General features: G+C 32.8%; 3 protein-coding genes across 3 annotated transcripts; 1 reads left to right on the plus strand and 2 right to left on the minus strand.

The window, feature by feature from the left end:
* Positions 1-2,356: 2,356 nt before the first annotated feature.
* TRIADDRAFT_56490 (uncharacterized protein) lies at positions 2,357-9,809 on the minus strand (the record flags this gene model as incomplete). Its single annotated transcript, XM_002112855.1, has 22 exons — positions 2,357-3,176; positions 3,384-3,430; positions 3,510-3,562; positions 3,955-4,039; positions 4,117-4,194; positions 4,309-4,330; positions 4,409-4,488; positions 4,645-4,720; positions 4,823-4,933; positions 5,027-5,489; positions 5,675-5,807; positions 6,142-6,205; positions 6,315-6,372; positions 6,500-6,956; positions 7,027-7,141; positions 7,229-7,312; positions 7,849-7,889; positions 8,076-8,118; positions 8,216-8,274; positions 9,216-9,271; positions 9,377-9,595; positions 9,728-9,809. The coding sequence occupies 22 exons, from the start codon at positions 9,807-9,809 to the stop codon at positions 2,357-2,359; spliced, it is 3,246 nt and encodes a 1,081-aa protein (XP_002112891.1).
* Positions 9,810-10,955: 1,146 nt separating this feature from the next.
* TRIADDRAFT_26041 (uncharacterized protein) lies at positions 10,956-15,210 on the plus strand (the record flags this gene model as incomplete). Its single annotated transcript, XM_002112420.1, has 21 exons — positions 10,956-11,096; positions 11,318-11,404; positions 11,998-12,058; positions 12,154-12,222; positions 12,342-12,390; positions 12,495-12,532; positions 12,642-12,734; positions 12,871-12,920; positions 13,016-13,106; positions 13,213-13,336; positions 13,451-13,541; positions 13,612-13,657; positions 13,751-13,852; positions 13,927-13,991; positions 14,066-14,116; positions 14,209-14,249; positions 14,329-14,421; positions 14,504-14,580; positions 14,695-14,839; positions 14,959-15,027; positions 15,102-15,210. The coding sequence occupies 21 exons, from the start codon at positions 10,956-10,958 to the stop codon at positions 15,208-15,210; spliced, it is 1,692 nt and encodes a 563-aa protein (XP_002112456.1).
* Positions 15,211-17,146: 1,936 nt separating this feature from the next.
* TRIADDRAFT_50312 (uncharacterized protein) lies at positions 17,147-17,611 on the minus strand (the record flags this gene model as incomplete). The annotated part of the gene is made up of 1 exon (XM_002112856.1): positions 17,147-17,611. One exon carries the CDS (start codon positions 17,609-17,611, stop codon positions 17,147-17,149), a length of 465 nt encoding a protein of 154 aa, XP_002112892.1.
* Between the last annotated feature and the right edge of the window lie 117 nt (positions 17,612-17,728).

Below are 17,728 nucleotides of genomic sequence, written 5' to 3' on the forward strand. Positions count from 1 at the left end.
ATTGTATTTATTAATTTTGATGCAGTTGTTCATGATCCAATCTTTAACTATTCCTCAAGTAGGCTCAATTGTTCTTTATATCAATTATTCTTCATGTGGTGATCCATGGATAGCTAGATATTTAAGGAAATATCTAGCGAATATCTAGCAGCTAGCAACTCGTGATTTATGTATTTTACCTTACATACATCCAGCCCAGTAAGTGGATCTGTTATCAATTTTTTCCTCTTACAGCTATTACTTAGTAGTGCACAGATATAAAATCGCAACAACGTTATATTGTAATTGTCATTTGCGATACCTTGCGTAATAAACTATACTGTTTTCGCTTATCAAATTAGATTTCTTCAGTTACATTTGAATTGAATTATTATATTTAGTCCTAGAATGAGAACTTTCAAATTTTAGCATTTTATTAAATCTCGTTTGTACTGTAGCTCTAAGCTAAATTAAGTAAAGAGATTAAATCATATGATATTATTTTCGATATTTTTAGAAAGATTTCCTGTAATTTTATGCCTAATAAGATGAATAGTAGATCTTTTCCGTCTTAAAAGGCGATATTTCGTCTATTATTTTAGTAATAAACATTGCAGGTTTATTTTCACGTTGCTTAATAAATCGTAATAGTTCTCAACTGTAGAAGCTCTATTTTTAGACGTTATTCGAAAATTTTGAATCGACTAAAATTAATTAACGAATATTAAGTAGATTGCACTTGATAATTGAAATTAGTGATAATGATTCTATAATGCCATAATCTGAGTTAAATGATAATTAGCTTAATAATTGATTGCTAATCAGTATGTATTTCTATGATCAAATAACATATAACAGATTTTAAATAGCATCAAATCTTCAAAATACTTAAATTACAGCAGTAAATTTATTATAGACTTGATTTAATATAGATCTGCACCAATTTTGAACTTTTGAGCATATTACATAATTTTCACTCTATTACATCATCTTTGCAAGAATAAAAGACCAACTAAAATTAGCTAATTAAAGGGATATCGCGAAATATTTTAGTAGTGCAACGATTCTGTAATACTATAAGCCATAATTAGCAGCGGTACTATTGAATTTTGCAAAAGATACCGACACTGTATTGACTACTATGACTAATAATACTTAAAATAATACTTAAATATCGATTTAATATCGTTAGTTAATGTGCAGACGAGTTAACGAATAAGAACCATTTCTGCTTCTACATTTACTACACTCTATTCATTTATCATACTAGGGCGTTTTGAAGTTGATTTACTATTAATACCGATTCAATATCAATTATTAGTTTTGCATTGAAATTCGGATTTTGCAGGATAACCTTTTAATACTTTTGCTTTTGATATTTAACACTAATAAATAAATCATATTCTATTAATGCCATTTTTAATATTGAGTTTGTATCATTTGTAAGATAGGCATTGCCGTATCAAGGATCTAGTTGATAATTAATCGTTATATTGTACGGGTGTGAATATCGTATATGATAATATATAGCTGTATTAGATGTAGCTGCTATAATATTAACCATAATATACTAAACTTTCCAAATACTCGTATATATAAATACCGCTCAGCATTGCTACAGAGATGAAGTATAATTAAATCATGAGGACCTCGTAAAATATGACTATATAGATTAAATTATGGCTCTGATCGATTGTTAAATGCCTGAATTTCTATGAACTTTAAACTTATTAAGTGAGACTGCTACTTCATGTCAGAAAATTGTCATTTGATTAGCATGAGAACATGATTTAGTTCAGTTGCAACCGACTCTAAGAATCACTGTGACTTATACGGACTAACGGTGGCAGGCATTCAGAGTTTAGTTTTAATTGCGGGGGTCAAACATTAAATTACCTAATGGATTGCATCTAAAGCGTACACTACTAGTTAAAAGTAGTCTTCCTCTATTCGTAACCAAATCATTTCGTATTTTCACTATTTATTTATTTCATGGTTAAATAGCATAATCTATAGAGGTGTTTATTATTTATATATTTAATCAATATGAACAAAAGTATGTTAAAGGGTTACTCTTATCCAAAAAATATACAGTAAATACATGTACTGAAGTATAAATGTCGAATTACTGTAGGTCTCATGTGAGACTAATCTTACAGTTTAATAAATGCGACAATAAGAAATATTCTGTAGCAATGCATACAACTTGTATAAAGTGAACATGAGCTGCAACGGAAATTATATATATGAGCCTAAAAATTCTTAATGGGCATTAATGCGGCATAAATCCCATATCGAGTTACTGTTTATCATAATGAGTTCGAAATCGAAATGTTTAGGAGTCATAAATAAATAAATAAAACATCTGTTAATGAAACTATTCAGCTCCGGGTGCATCCTCGTAACTATTACTATTGCTTATGCTACAACTATTATCGCCCTTAAATTGAAGTTGAGGTAATCCTGAATTCTGCCTAACACTTTCCTGGACATTGGAACTATCACAATCTTGATTTATGGCTTGATTTTCTTCTTTCTTATTCACATTACCAATCTTGTCTGAGGCTTTAGCAGTTTCATGATCAGCCAATTGACAAGAAAAGTTAGTAGCATCACAAATTTTTGTGCTATCCACAAACTCAGCTGTGTCATACAAAGTTTTATCTAATATCAACTCGGTGTATTCAGCTGTTGTTTTATATACACTGCTTAAATACATCTCTAATTCCTCACTGTATTCAGATACGTTATCAGGGACTCTATAAAATCTTTCATCGTCATCGCAATTTACACAGTTACTTTTATCCTCCACTTTCTGTAGAACTCCTGTTGCTGCTTCAGTTTTGTTATTACGATTACTCTCGTCATTGTCTAATTCAATTCGGAGATCATCTTTAAGAGAATTAGTTTCTGACTTATCTGTCAAATCCGCAGCCGTTACGGGTATACTAAAATCTAAAGAATCTTCGTCAGATTCTTTATTTTCATCCGGAATTATAGTTAGAAAATCTGTCTTCTCATTACTATCATATAAGCTATCATCACTATTTTCTAACGATTCTTCTGTTGCGATAGTATCCATATAATCGTTACTACTATGGATTTGATAGGCCTCGGGTGCCTCAGTTAGCTCTACTTCGTCCGGCATTTCACTGTATTCATTTGTTTTGGTAATATTCGTTATAGAAGTTGATTCACTATTTTAAGAATGAAAAATTAGAATAAATAAACACTTGATCTTGGAAATGTAAATGCCGGTATGGAACCATCTATCAATAAGGTGATCTTTCGCAGTACAAGGTAAATATGACAGATAATGCATAATTTTTATTCCGTGATAGTTTGCATAACCTTACTGCAGAGAAACATTAGAACATTCACTTTTATAAGTTAATAAATCTCACCGATTTTGTTCATTATTTGAAGGCTTAACCTGCATTTTCGCTTTTATCTACAATGCACAAACAAATAAATAGTGTCTTAAATTAGCATAATGCTAATAACACTAAAGAACGATCAGTAAAACGTACATCTTTTTTTGCGTTATGTATTTCGTAGGACGTCAGGATTTTAGCATCGTGGCCTATGTAAAAAGGGTTTTATAGAATAAAACTGTCAAATGTGGCAGTAAAGTAACCTAAAGCAAATGATATCTGAAAAATCGCATGTATCAGAATCGATAAGCTTAAACCCATCATTTATGTGGTTTGCAAATTTGCTTTACTGTGTTTACGTATAGAAGAGTTTCATTCATACTATGTTCAGAATACAAAATTTATAATATATACCGGTAACATGGCATATATAAATAGTATATTTTATAGATATCACTGTTACTATTGCCTAAGTATGGCTTGTCAGCAGCTTCTGACATTAATTTTGGTTTTATATAAGAAAAGTGCGTAATTAAGTAAGGTCGTAGAGATGTTATTGGTTTTAATATTTTTTAAAATGTATGATTTATATAAAAAATACCGATGCTTTCGGTTTCTTCGTTTGCGACATCTTGCGTATTCATTTGGTTTACCACCACTTGCATATCATGATTAAGTTGTTGTACCTGATATTTATATATACGCGTATACAAACTTAGAAGCAATTCCGGATATCTTAAGCAGCTGTATTATTTATATGAACCTGTTCGCATAGGCGTTGAATTCGACGTCTCATTAATGAATTACGAGTTATATGCTTGATAGTGTCGTTGGGAAGCTCCTGAAGTTAAATTTTATGTGATGTATAGGATAAGATTGTCAGACATTACTGCTTTTAAATAGAATCATGAGAGATAAACGATACAACGTAATTTTTCGGTGACTATTAGTTTACCTTCCGGGCTTGGTATCCTCGCCTGAACGTAATTAATTAATATATGAAATTTAAATTCAGATATGTATCTAGAGAATCAATTGAATATTACAACACTAACCAATATTTCTGGATTGAAATCGCCGCTTGATTTCTTTTTTTGCGATCTTCAGTTGCTAATACAACTTGAAGTTTTCTCATCTTTCAGATTTAACAAGTTACGGGCATCAATACCTTTGCACTTAAATTTATTTTTACGATATTCGTATTCGATATACATATGTAATTGTATTACAGGATGTAAGAAATTGCCATTAGTTTATTTTCTTTCAAGCATTTTTTAATACGAAAGTTAACCTGGTCTTTCAGTTCTTTAACTTCTTCTTCTAAACTTTTCTCCTGCACTTCATGACTTCGAAGTTGGACTATAAGGCTATCACAGTGGGCATATGTAAGCAATTATTTTATAGCAGAGCAACGGTAAAAATCGTCTACACAACTTAAGAACAAACATGCCACTAATATCTGTGTTTACCTGTTGTTCGATTTTTGCAAACGTAACGTGGTATCTTCTAAACGTCTCATTCTCAGTTCCTTTAGATTATGCTGTACAAATCTATTATGTTGCCTGGTGTGATAACCGCGCCTTTCAATAATTATAATGATATATTGGTAAGACATCCTTTGTTACTTGTACGTTTAGTAGCTATGATAATGTTGACTCTTACACAAAACCTACCAATAACTTTGTATTTTAATAGCGGATTTATGTTGATGTAAAAGGCTCAAGTATCGCTTTCGCTGAGTAAAACCTTTAATTTTTGCTTGAATCACGGTAGCCGCGTGATCCTTGCTCGTAACAAATTTTGAATACGAAAATGACGATGCTTCAGTTTTAGGTTGTAATTTATCAATTGTGTTTTCTAATTCAAGTTCCGATTGAAATACTGCTGTCTTGGGCTTTGTAGCTACACTTGTAAGTCCCAATATATTAGTATCTTCAGCACTGCTTGGTGAGGGTTCCAACGATGAAGAAATTACATCTTGGTTTATTACATCCGTTTCTATGCTGGTCAGATCAACATTATGAATTTCAGTACTTCGATTTACTGATTTTGATACAACTCTTGCACCATGGTTTTCATCTCGCTTGATTGATTCTTTATCAGTATTACGATCTTGGCTTTCTTTCATTTTATCTTCTGCATCGAAATGAATACGTTAATGGTAATATAATCTGTGAGTTCAGTAAATCAAGCGCGAAATGTAAATTTAAATAAAGATCGTTGTCCTAATACACTAAAAGAATATACTACCATGATCTACAGCATCATGTATTAACACGAAGTACGCTCGATAAAATTAGTATACTGATGGAAATAATTACCAGCAGATTCTACATTTAGAACATAATCTTCAGATAAAGGGACATAAACGGAGGTAGATGAAAGGAGTCCATCCTCATGTTGAACTCCAGAAGATCCTAAAGCTTTAGTACAGTTGATCAAGCAAATTACATTCTTGAAAGTATTGGATGATATGAGCATAGTCATAAGACTTTGTACGCAAATTTGTATTACGGTATTCGAAATCTGGACAACTGAAAGTATTAATCGTATACTCTATAAAATGTTTTAAACAGCGTGAATAGCTTTCGAATTGTCTATTTTGTCATGACGGCCATACAAACAGGTAAATACAGGTTCACACGAATAAATACGGTAGATGGCGTACAAGTATTTAAGTAAAGTACGAATTTAGCTAGCTTGTATGTACAGTATGTATGTAGCGAATCAGATTATACTATGATCATAGTGACATATTCATATTCTTACAAGACGAATCATTCGTTACCACGGAAGAATTACCAGGGTAGATTGGTTTCGTTTTAGCGTTTACACTCTTTGGTCTTTTACAACTAAACGTTGGGATAAGTGTATAAATTATGCAGAGTACATTTATGTATAGCACTGGGTAAAAAGTATTTGCTTAGCTTAAAAATTTCAAGAGATTCAATCAACGCATACCTAGCATCGTTTTCTCTGCTCTCTGCTACATTGATCTCATCATGCATACGTATAGAATCTAAAAATAAGGTAATTTATAAGTTCTACCGCCAAAGTAAAATATTAAAATATCTAAATCAAACGAGAATCTAAAATTGAAAGAATATATAATGCTCAGCAACATAACTGTAAAATAAAAGTATTACCAGTACTGGATAAAATAGATTGATTAACGGATGTATCCGTTGTATCAAACTGAGCAAGCTGTAATCCCAAATAAGCAATTAATCTTTGATGCAGGTGCTGAAGCTGCTCTTGTCGTTGCAGTAATTCTTTTTGATGCGACAGCTGTTGCTTTAGGAGTTGATTATGAAAAAATTGAAGCTGATTTTTCCATTGCGGTTGTGATTTTTGAGAGGAAACACTACTCCTTATATGTTGCCATAACTGTTGTTGATCTGCTAATTGTTGCTCGTATAATTTCTTTAGTTGTATTCTTTGTTGCTCAATTAATATTTGATGCCTTCCTTGTAGCTCCTGCAACTGCTGGTTACTACTAATACTACTTATTGTATCATTTGGCGTAAAGTTTGGTGTAGTAGTAGAATCTGATGGAACTAACGGACTACTACTTCTACTATCTTTGTCATGGTCTTCATTAATCTGTAGATGAAAACCAAGATTTTCAGTTCTAGCAGCAATATTTTGTACTTTGAAATTAAGCCATCATCACCTGTGATTTGTTGGCGGCATATTTAGAATATATCCAACGTAAGTACTGAACCAATTCGGACTTTTGACATAAAAGAATTTCTCTTCGTTCTCCTTCCATAAATTGCGCTAACATCCTATTGAAATTTAAGCGATATTACCTAACCTTAGGTAAAGACTTTTAAATTTTGAAAGAGAAATCAGTAGATAGTCGTATGATTTACTTGTCTTCCTCAGTGACTACTTCATCATCCAGATATTCTATATTGTCAAAAAAACTAATTGCAAAGGCTCTATAGATTGAGTAGCTAATTAAATTAAAACAAGCAGTTCGGTTAAGTAAAATAAGGTTATATTTCGTGTCATGAAATGCCAATGTTGCGCTAGATTTTGTTGTATGAAAGGATACAGCTGCTTATCTTTAGTTAACATAAATGGGTTGTTATTGATATACAGTTGTTGTAAACCTGGTAAGTGGTACAAGTATGCTATCTATAGTGTAAATGAGTCAAAATGAAAAATAATCAAATCAGTTAAGAATAATTATCGCGGACATAATTATTGCAATTAACTTTTTAATACCTCTCTAAGATCACTAATATAATTGTCATTAATAGCAAAAGCTTGCAGTTGCGGTGGTAGATGTATTGAAACTCTAATAATAAAAGGCAATTATAATACGATATTAAATACTTCTTAAAATTTGAATCTTCCACTGGGATAATTTTATGGCATGCTGTCTTGTGATAACCAATTATAACAGTATACCAAAGGTGTAATAACGGATGTTTTAGATGTTATTAACCTAAAACTATTTAAGGATATTAAAATTACATGAACTCACTTAGAAAGTGAGGATATTCTATTTCCTTGCAAGAAAAGAACCTAATTCCGATAAACAATGTATTGAATAAGTTTAGTAATTTCATACTGGAAAGATGGCATGAATAAGTTGATATCGTGTTTTATGGTTCAATTCCGAGAAATTAGGCGTCAATTTTTATTAGTCCATACTGATGATAATGTACTCTAACGGTCACTAATTAATAGGATAATCTATGTTATCGATACCTTTAGAAACTCTAACTTCGATAAATTCGGCAGTTCTTCAATGCTATATTGATATAAGACAGATAATTTTGTTAAAATGGAGAATTTATGATGGTAGGATTACTGTACTTTAAAATACACATGTTACAATAAATACTTACTCATTTTGAGATAAATCGATATAACGTAGATTCTTATTCAGGAACAGATTATTTACATTCTAGGCAGGGATATAATGATGCAAAAACATTTAGTTATTTTCATGTAAAACAGTTAATTGCAAGTGCACAATGTTAGTCAACATGGAATGTTGACTTATGTATAAATCATCAAGCTACCGTGGATTGTAATTTCATATGAATTAAGACTGAGGTTCCGCATGCAATTGTTTAGCTATTTCTATAATTTTCACGGTTTAATACGCTAGCAAGCTAGCATAGTAAACTGCACTGCTTGTAATAATTAAAGTGGGCATTGCGAAGTGGCTATATACTATAGTTCCTAAACCATGCTGTTGCACTCAAATGATACTATTTGTAGATAATCAGAAGGAAAAACTATAAATTGATGTCTTGCAGTTTCTACGTAATCAGATCATACTGAATGGCTTGCTTGTACTAAATACCACACTACAATTTCATCAAGCTTATAGCCAATACTGTAGTGGTAAAGATTATAGCAATAACAAATGTTGTGCTAATTTAGTTTTATAAAGTTATATAATCCCATGTTAATTCAGGGCGGATAGGGATATTGCAACTTTTAGCTGGAATATTGTACACTGGAGCTAAATTATTCTCTACTGACAGGAGTGTAGTGCTGTATAGTACATTAACTTCTATCACAAATACAGGCAGTGCACCCTATCAACTGTATCTGTATCTGAAAGGCACGGATTAACTATAAATTGTCATAATTAAATAATTATTCCTTAAAGTAGCGTAGACTATAAGAGAAGCACCTAAACTATTTTACTGCATGCAACAGTAGCAACAGAAATAACATGAAAAGTTGATACCATTACGATAGCAATTTAAAATACTCGTATAGACTACTGTATACAACTGAAATTTTTAATAATTGCATGAACAAATTTTACATCCACTCAGATTCTACTAAATCGATATAGTCCATACTAAGTAAGGATAATTAATAATTTACCGTTAAATTATTATTGGATAGGTTCAAATATTCCAATTCAGTTAAGCCTTCCAGACCTATAGAAGTAAGTAGAAGAGAATATTAATTTTAGCTGTACTGTAGTCAGTTTATCAAGACTAAGGAAATTTATGGGTGTATGTTATGGAAGTTTTTAAACTTACCGTTAATTCGAAAGATGCTGTTGTTATGTAAATCTAGATAGCGTAATTGAACGTGCAATTCTATCCCGGATAATTTAACTAATCGATTTGAAGCTACAGATAATTTTCTCAGATTGATGATAGGATGTAAACTCTCTAGCGTAGACAACTGGTTGTTGTCGAGCTTCAAAGTATCAATACTGATTTCATTTTCAATATGAAGGTGCATCCATCCTTGAGCTAAAAAAGCCATTATTAATATATTAATTCATTCATTATTCATTGCAGTTTCAACTGTCAATGACATAGTACAGTGCTAGGATATGGTGTAACTTATTGCCTATAAATGTAAAAGTTATCCCAAAATCATACAAGATAAATCGGCCACGTTTTCCTCATTATCGTCCATATCGTCAAGACCATCGAAGAGTTCAGCTGGCAGTACCTCCGCCATCTTCCCAATGTTGTTGTTGTTGTTCGTAATTTCGAGTTCAATCTTATGATTTCACCTTGGATCTATTTTTCAAATGGAGAAAAATGGACACTTTTAATGGCTAAAATGCTGAGTAAGGGCTAAAAATCGAGGTGAATTCGAGTTTATAGGCCGCTAAAACTAAGAAATTGAACGGATAAAATCAGCGAACAGAGAGCAGATTGTCCAAATATTATAGCGCTGTGATTGATATAAAAACACGACAGCTGAGATGACTTCACCTCTGACTTCTCTCGAGCAGGTTGACGCTTTGATAGTGACATGTCAGTCAAGTAGTATGACGCTCTTGCCGGTGTCAGCGTGCATACCAATCCACTGAGTCAAGAGGGTGAACTGTACAGTGTACAGTACAGCGACCTCTGACTTTGTGGCGCGACAGTGGATTATTTGAAGTTTTTACCGTGTACAGTACCAACGCTACAGTGCGCTCATTGTACAGTACTGTACTGTACGGTACAGTGTATAGTGTACAGTACACTGTACACTACAGCCAGATTAAATTGGCTAGAACAACAGAAAAATAAAATAGTGTGCGCAAAATTTATGCCTAAATTGAGTAAAATTATTATAAGAGTGTGGCTTCATAACTCCAATTTCATCATCATAATCATGTTCTACAGTTATCCTACTGGTACATCTCAATAGAATTATTAGCAAATCATAACTTTAGTTGTTCACCCCGATTTTGCCCGTGGAAATTTATCTCGCTGCACAGTGTGCTGAAAGAATGGCTTCTTTCAGTCAAAAGCATACTATGTCTCTATCCATTACCAATTTCTATACAGTACTATCACAGCTTTAGCGAAAACACACGTATGTATAGTACAGTACAGTACAGTACAGTAACGTACAGTACTGTACTGTACATACAGTACTGTACACTGTACAGTACGTGAGTGACATGACTGCATGCACTACAGTACAGTACAGTACTGAATACAGTATATTGTACTGTACACTGTACTGCACAGTGTACAGTACAGTACAGTACAGTCACTCCATATTAGCCATATTGTACTGTAGTGTAGCCCCTTTACGGTACACTGTACACTCCGGTATACACTCAGTTCCTGCTAGCCGCTGGCCGCCTCTGCAACGCCGCCGAAAATGGATGATATTGTGAATGCTTATGATAGCAGTAGCGACAGTAGTCATGATGGAGAAAGCTCAATAACCACGAGCAATGTCGACTTTCAAACTCTTAAAGAAAAATTCAATTTAAATAGTACACCACAAATTTTAATTAAGGTATGTCATGGAGATCTTGGATAGAGTTTTGACCATGTGTAGTATGCAATAAGAAGAGGTTATCACGTAAAACAGAGTTGATATTGGATCAACTCAATGATGATAGATAAAAATAGGAGCTAATCCAATGGTCATCTCATTGGAACTGGAGTCTAACCTCGACATAACCAGCTATTGATTACCTCATGCAATAACTAATATTCCTTTTATTTGTATAATAGGAAAGTGTAAATATTAGTCGAAAGATCGATAGCCACGCAAAAGAAGTCAGCTATAATCCTAAATATGAGGAACTGTTTCAACCGGAGGTAAATAAGTAGAAAAATCGTAATGGAATAATGTGTATTTGCGCATGTAACAGCACTGCTAACCCATGCTGGATAGTTAGCTAGATATACTTATTACTTACTACAGTATAGATGATCAATTGCGTGCATATGTAACAATGTATGAACGACACAGCGTCGTCAAGTAGTATTCAAAGGAGCTATTCTTTTGCACTATACATTTACATATTGTCAAACTGACCTAAAAAAAATACGCTTGACATACTCTATTTCTAACCTTTGCATTGGAGTCTGACATGGCCTGCTTATACTTTTTTATTCATTACATTACATGTATGACTAACAATACATAGACTACAAAGTTATTTCCTAGTATATTTAACTACACACTGTAAATGAGTTTGATGTAAGAACATTTTGAAAATATTACAGTACTGTAATTCTATAGCAAAGTTGCTTTGTGGTATACACAATAAAGGAATTTAATATGAGGGTTATTACAAATGATAAATCCATGTGCACTGTAAATATTGCCAGCATTCTACTGTAATGTTCTATCTATCAATTCTTAAACCAATACTTAATTGTATATGAAACCGCATCGATGAGCTTAGGTTGGACCTCTAAATCCTTTCAAAACCAAGCAGCAAGCGGCACCAAAAAATACACTCTCAGGTGTGAACTTCAAGATAATTCTTCTATAAAGTGACCAAGTAACTCTTTATACAACACATTTTAGTTTAATGTATGTAAATTTTACTACCTTTTAGGCTATGTAGAAGATAGTCATTTCAATGATTTCCAGTTTGAAAATCAAAGAAGGACATTTTCTACCCACGGTAATAAATATACCCTAAACCAGTTATTTTTTATTACTAATAGTGAAATTTACTATTATTATAGGTGAATGGTTAACTGTCCTAATCTATTGCTTATTTATTATTTACATTAAATGCAGGTTACGCGTTAGACCCTTCTGTTGGTAATAGCAATTCTTCTGGAAATAAGTTCGTACTATCTGCAATAATGATTGAATTAATTCAAACAATCTCAAAGGTCTTTACTTATGTGCTCTTTGAATTACATTAACTTATCTACGATCCTTAATTAGCATTATCGGCGATATCGATATGGCCAGTCAATTAGACGGTAATGAAAGTTTAATTCATGTATTTTTTCAAATTGGATTCTCTTCCATTTTTAATTTAAAGATTAAACTCGATATGAACTGAAAGTTTAATCAATCTTTAATGTGTAGGAAGGACAGTTTTTGAATCTGGTAAGAGATTCGGAATTGAGAAAAGAAAGCGTGGCGAACGAGGAGATCCATCGGATATTGATTGTTATAAAGGTCTGAATCTTAGCTGATAAACCACTATACGCACTGTTATGCCATTGTAAATACTGTACTTTACTAATATTGTAAGAGTACGAATCTATAGGATGCTTTTTTAGTTAGATTACGTAACTTTGTATACATACTATAGGTCCTTGGGCAGGCTATGTTGATGAGAATAAAATTGCAAAACCTACAGAGGTGAGTTATGCTGCTTTATCTTAAGAAATTGGTTGTCACAATGCGATCGCGTAAACGTTAAGGAAAATTTGCGTACATCTTTTGAATCAATGTAGGAAGAGCAGGCTGTACTTGATGATTGGAAAACAGTAACAAGCAAGAAAAAGAAGGAAGAGACTGTTGTCGATGAAAGAAGCACACTTCACAGTACGGCATCTATATATGTATTGCCTTTGATAACGAATCTAAGAAATTAGGATGCTTTACTATAATGTAATCGGGTTAATACTAATAGCTGACTTTGCTCCCGCAGTAAAAGATGCATTGGATTATCAAGGGCGATCTTTCCTGCATCCTCCTCAAGATATGGGAGTTAGACTCAACTCCGAAGAACCACCGGAAAAATGCTTTTTACCGAAGAAGCATATTCATACTTGGTAATATACACGTATATACTTAGAATAATGTATCTCTTTAAAAGGTCCGGTAAATAAGTATTTGTTACACGCTGATTAGTCTAACACGCGTACTCCTTCTTATCAATGGCGCAGGACTGGTCATACAAAAGGCGTATCTGCTATTCGTTTATTCCCACTTTCAGGTCATCTGCTTCTGTCCTGTAGTATGGACAGTAAAATTAAGGTCTGTTATGCTTTTGGGATAGATATTGTATGATAGTAAAAGATAATGAAAAATTTATTATTAATAATAGCTATGGGAAGTATACGGCAATCGAAGATGCATTCGTACTTACCTAGGTATACTTCGAAAGAATAGATTTTACAATGTATAAAATATTTTCATTTATAAAAATTTTTATTTAAAACCGCTTTCAATTTATGCCTTCGTAGGACATGACAAAGCTGTTAGGGATATCTGCTTTAATAATGATGGCACTGAATTTTTAAGTGCAGCCTATGATCGTTATATAAAGCTATGGGATACAGAAACTGGTAGGCTGCTCTATATTATTGTTGTTAACTAGCTTGATATTCGATCACGTTATATTTCGTACATACTATTTTAGGTCAATGTAAAGGCAAATTTACTAACAAAAGGATTCCTTACTGTGTCAAATTTAATCCGGAAGAGGTAATGCATATCGAAGTGTTTCTTAAAACAATTGCAATCACGATTTTGAAATGGCTGTCCATCATTCTATGTAGGATAAACAACATTTATTCATAGCTGGATTAGCAGATAAAAAAATTGTTACGGTATGTATTGGATCTTTCGATGTAGCTTAACTCTTGTATTATTTCGAGCAAGCATTGCCTTCTAGCTTGACGTCGGCTTACATTTTATATAGTGGGATATGAGAGCTAATGAAATTGTGCAAGAATATGATAGGTAATCTAACATCTTGTTATCTTACACTGGCTATTGATTTATAAATCTGAGACAATTTAAATTTATCAATCAACTTTAGGCATCTTGGTGCTGTTAATACCGTAACATTTATAGATGACAATAGACGATTTGTGAGTACTTCAGACGACAAGAGTTTACGTGTCTGGGAATGGTATGTATCACTTTAAATACATTCTTGTCATCGTCATCGATGCTGCAGTACATTATTACTGAGCGCTTTCCTTCCATAACAGGGATATTCCAGTAGATTCGAAATATATTGCTGATCCTTCCATGCATTCTGTACCAGCTGTAACTCTTTCACCTAATCGTATGTAGACCTAATTTTATTTTATTAAGTGAAATTAGTTATTAAAGTCATAATTCTAGCATAGATTTTATTTTATTTTAAAGTTAAGATTTTTAACTATTCGTTTCGCACCAGAAAAATGGCTAGCTTGCCAATCTATGGATAATCAGATACTGATATATAACGCGCTAAGTAAGATGAGAATGAACCGAAAGAAAGTATTTAAAGGTCACATGGTTGCTGGATATGCATGCCAAGTTAATTTTTCACCAGATGGAAGGTAAGCTACAATAGAATACCTACTCATATATAGTATGCACCTAAGTTACGAATTGGTAATTCATAGATAGTCACAATTGAACGCGTATTGCTAACATATTTTTCTTATTTTGTTTCTAGTTACGTGATATCTGGAGACGCAGACGGCAAGTTATTCATTTGGGATTGGAAATCAACGAAAGTATATAGGTTAGATTCACATAAAGTACTGTGATTTTAATTTATTATTTCTCAAAATAATAATTATCAATTTTTTATATTAGTAAATTTAAGGCTCATGATCAAGTATGTATCGGATGCTGTTGGCTACCTCATGAAACATCGAAAGTGATTACATGTGGTTGGGATGGATTAATAAAGTTATGGGATTAGGTCATCGTTTTAAATTTATTTTATATTGTATGATTAATTAACGTACACCGAATCTTCGGATAATTTATCTTTTACCTGATATTAAAGCTTTATACTATAGATATTAATTCTACAGTTTAGAATTTAGTCGACAGTTTTCATACAGGACCGCTGAAAACATATGAACATTGTTATAAAATTCAAATTTTCAACAATTTGTTGCGTATTATTCTTTGAAATTGTTATAACAATTCCTTCCATTACGATATGAAACGAAATTAATACCATAAGTTTATGGTTATCATGGATTATTGCAGTTTTGTAAACTAGTTATAATGATAAGCATAATGCATGGTTGCATATCTTATAAATCTGATATCGACCGTATTGGATGGTGATTATTGTTAACTAGTCACCTGTCCTTTTAAAGTTTGGACAGATCATCTACGATCGATGTTAAAAGAATTACTAACTCAACATAGTCGATCATCTGAACACCTACGTAATGCATAAATTTAATGGATCTTGATATGATACAGCATAGAAAGTCAGTAAAAATGGTATGGGGTGCAGTCATGATGTAGTATCGTTATTCATTGGTATTAATTTGCTTGTAAATCTTCTAAAAGATATAGGTGATTAAAAACGAATATAAAATTTCATGACGTTCTATAATGTACGTATATAGTATGGTAAACCGCCTTCTGTTGCTATGCATGAATTTTGCAGTTTGCGAATGTATATTATATCTGTCATGGTTAGAAGATTGAAATTCTAATGTCTTGAGAATACGCATAGTGTAGTTACGGTTTCGTGAGCACGTTACATTTTATGAAATGCTACAGAAGTAAACAAGGTTTACTAGAGAAGTTAAATATATGATTGCGTTATTGTTTAATGTATTACATAGTTTACTTTCAATCCGGCATTTTACAAGTTATAGTCTAGTGCACTGTAGGTAGCTTTGAGGTGAATTGCATCATTATAATCTTCAAACTGGTACACAAGAACTACCAGATACAGAACACTTTGATAGGAATAATTTTTAAACATGTAAAAGTTACACTCTGATGAGGTGTTAAAGAAAGTTAGCATGCATCCGTTACAGCTCTTTATATCCTAAGAAGCATTCTTAATTTAGCTACCCTATGTAAATGGTGATTGGCTTGGCATTTATTTTGAGGTGATGTACAGTACAACAGCTACCGTACAATAAAAAGGCCATAAACATGTATCAACATTGGCCGGCTGAGTTGAATATGCAATCATACAGGATTCGATAGAAGTATAAACGTTTATATCTTGCAATAATAAGGAAATACGATACTGACGCAACAATGACTAGTAGAAAACTTCAGCAAACAGCTAGCTGTACAAAAAATTTTAATCATATGCGTACTTCAATAAACGATTGCCACATACTAGTGCCAAGTATCTATTCTTTGTAACTGTGATACTAGCAGACAAATAATATTGAACAAAAGATGGACCATTAGTAAGGACTACGAGGAAATAGTTAAAGGAATATCGACTATACCAATTTTTGAATGAGAAAAGTACAGGATGGCAAACTCAACAACCGTACTATAAAAACAATCTCAAAAAGCACTAAGTTTCTCCATGAACGAAATTAAGAGATAAATTAATTGACCAGATACTTTTTAACGTTAGGCTAACATTTGGGGTATGGTAGGATCTTCAGTAATTAACATTGTTCCGTCAATGTGATGGCCAAACGCTTACGATCACAGAAGTTAACTGATCATGAATACTATGGACAGTAACAACCGGAATAAGGCATGATACAAAATGATTTCAAAGTTATCAATAACAGTCGAATGATGTCAGATAAAGAAACTTTACAGCCTGTCATTCTTATTTTAAAAATTATTAATCTAGTGTCTGGTCGAATTACATCATCGACATCTTTCTAAAGACGAGATATAATTATAAAGCTTTAGTATGGTCGACTTCGTCTCATACGCGGTGGTACTAATGCGATGTCTAAATAATCACCAATTTGAAATTGGTCACCAAGAGTGATTTGGTCTCCTTCGCTTTTTTGGCCAGAGATAGTTTTACCGATATCTCTTAATCTATAACCACCACGCTTATCTGGATAGACAATACCAAATTCAAAGAACGTGCCTCTACGTCTTGAATCGCTATTAACCTCCTTAATCAAACCCATCAGTTCTTTTAAAGTAGCATCTTTCCACGTGTAAATTTGTAATTCGTTCATTGGAACTCTACCTCTAGAATATTCTTCCATTCTATAATGCCTTCCAACGTTATAAAATACTCTTAAGAGAAAGGGACAAATTTTTTTCCTATCTACAGGTACAATTTTCTCTTGATCTTTATCTTTTCCAGACTCAGGTTCATAACGCCTTTGCTCGCCAGCATCACGTTTGTCGGCCATGATAGCTTGGTTAGTCCAGTTACTAGCTCGATCTTGCTGATGAAGGCATGTACGCACGCGTGCAGCATCAACCAATCTTCATGGAGGTAAGAGGTTTATTACCTCTATGGTACCTTT

Source organism: Trichoplax adhaerens, genomic scaffold (assembly GCF_000150275.1).
Source record: "Trichoplax adhaerens TRIADscaffold_5 genomic scaffold, whole genome shotgun sequence".
NCBI classification, from domain to species: domain Eukaryota; kingdom Metazoa; phylum Placozoa; class Uniplacotomia; order Trichoplacea; family Trichoplacidae; genus Trichoplax; species Trichoplax adhaerens.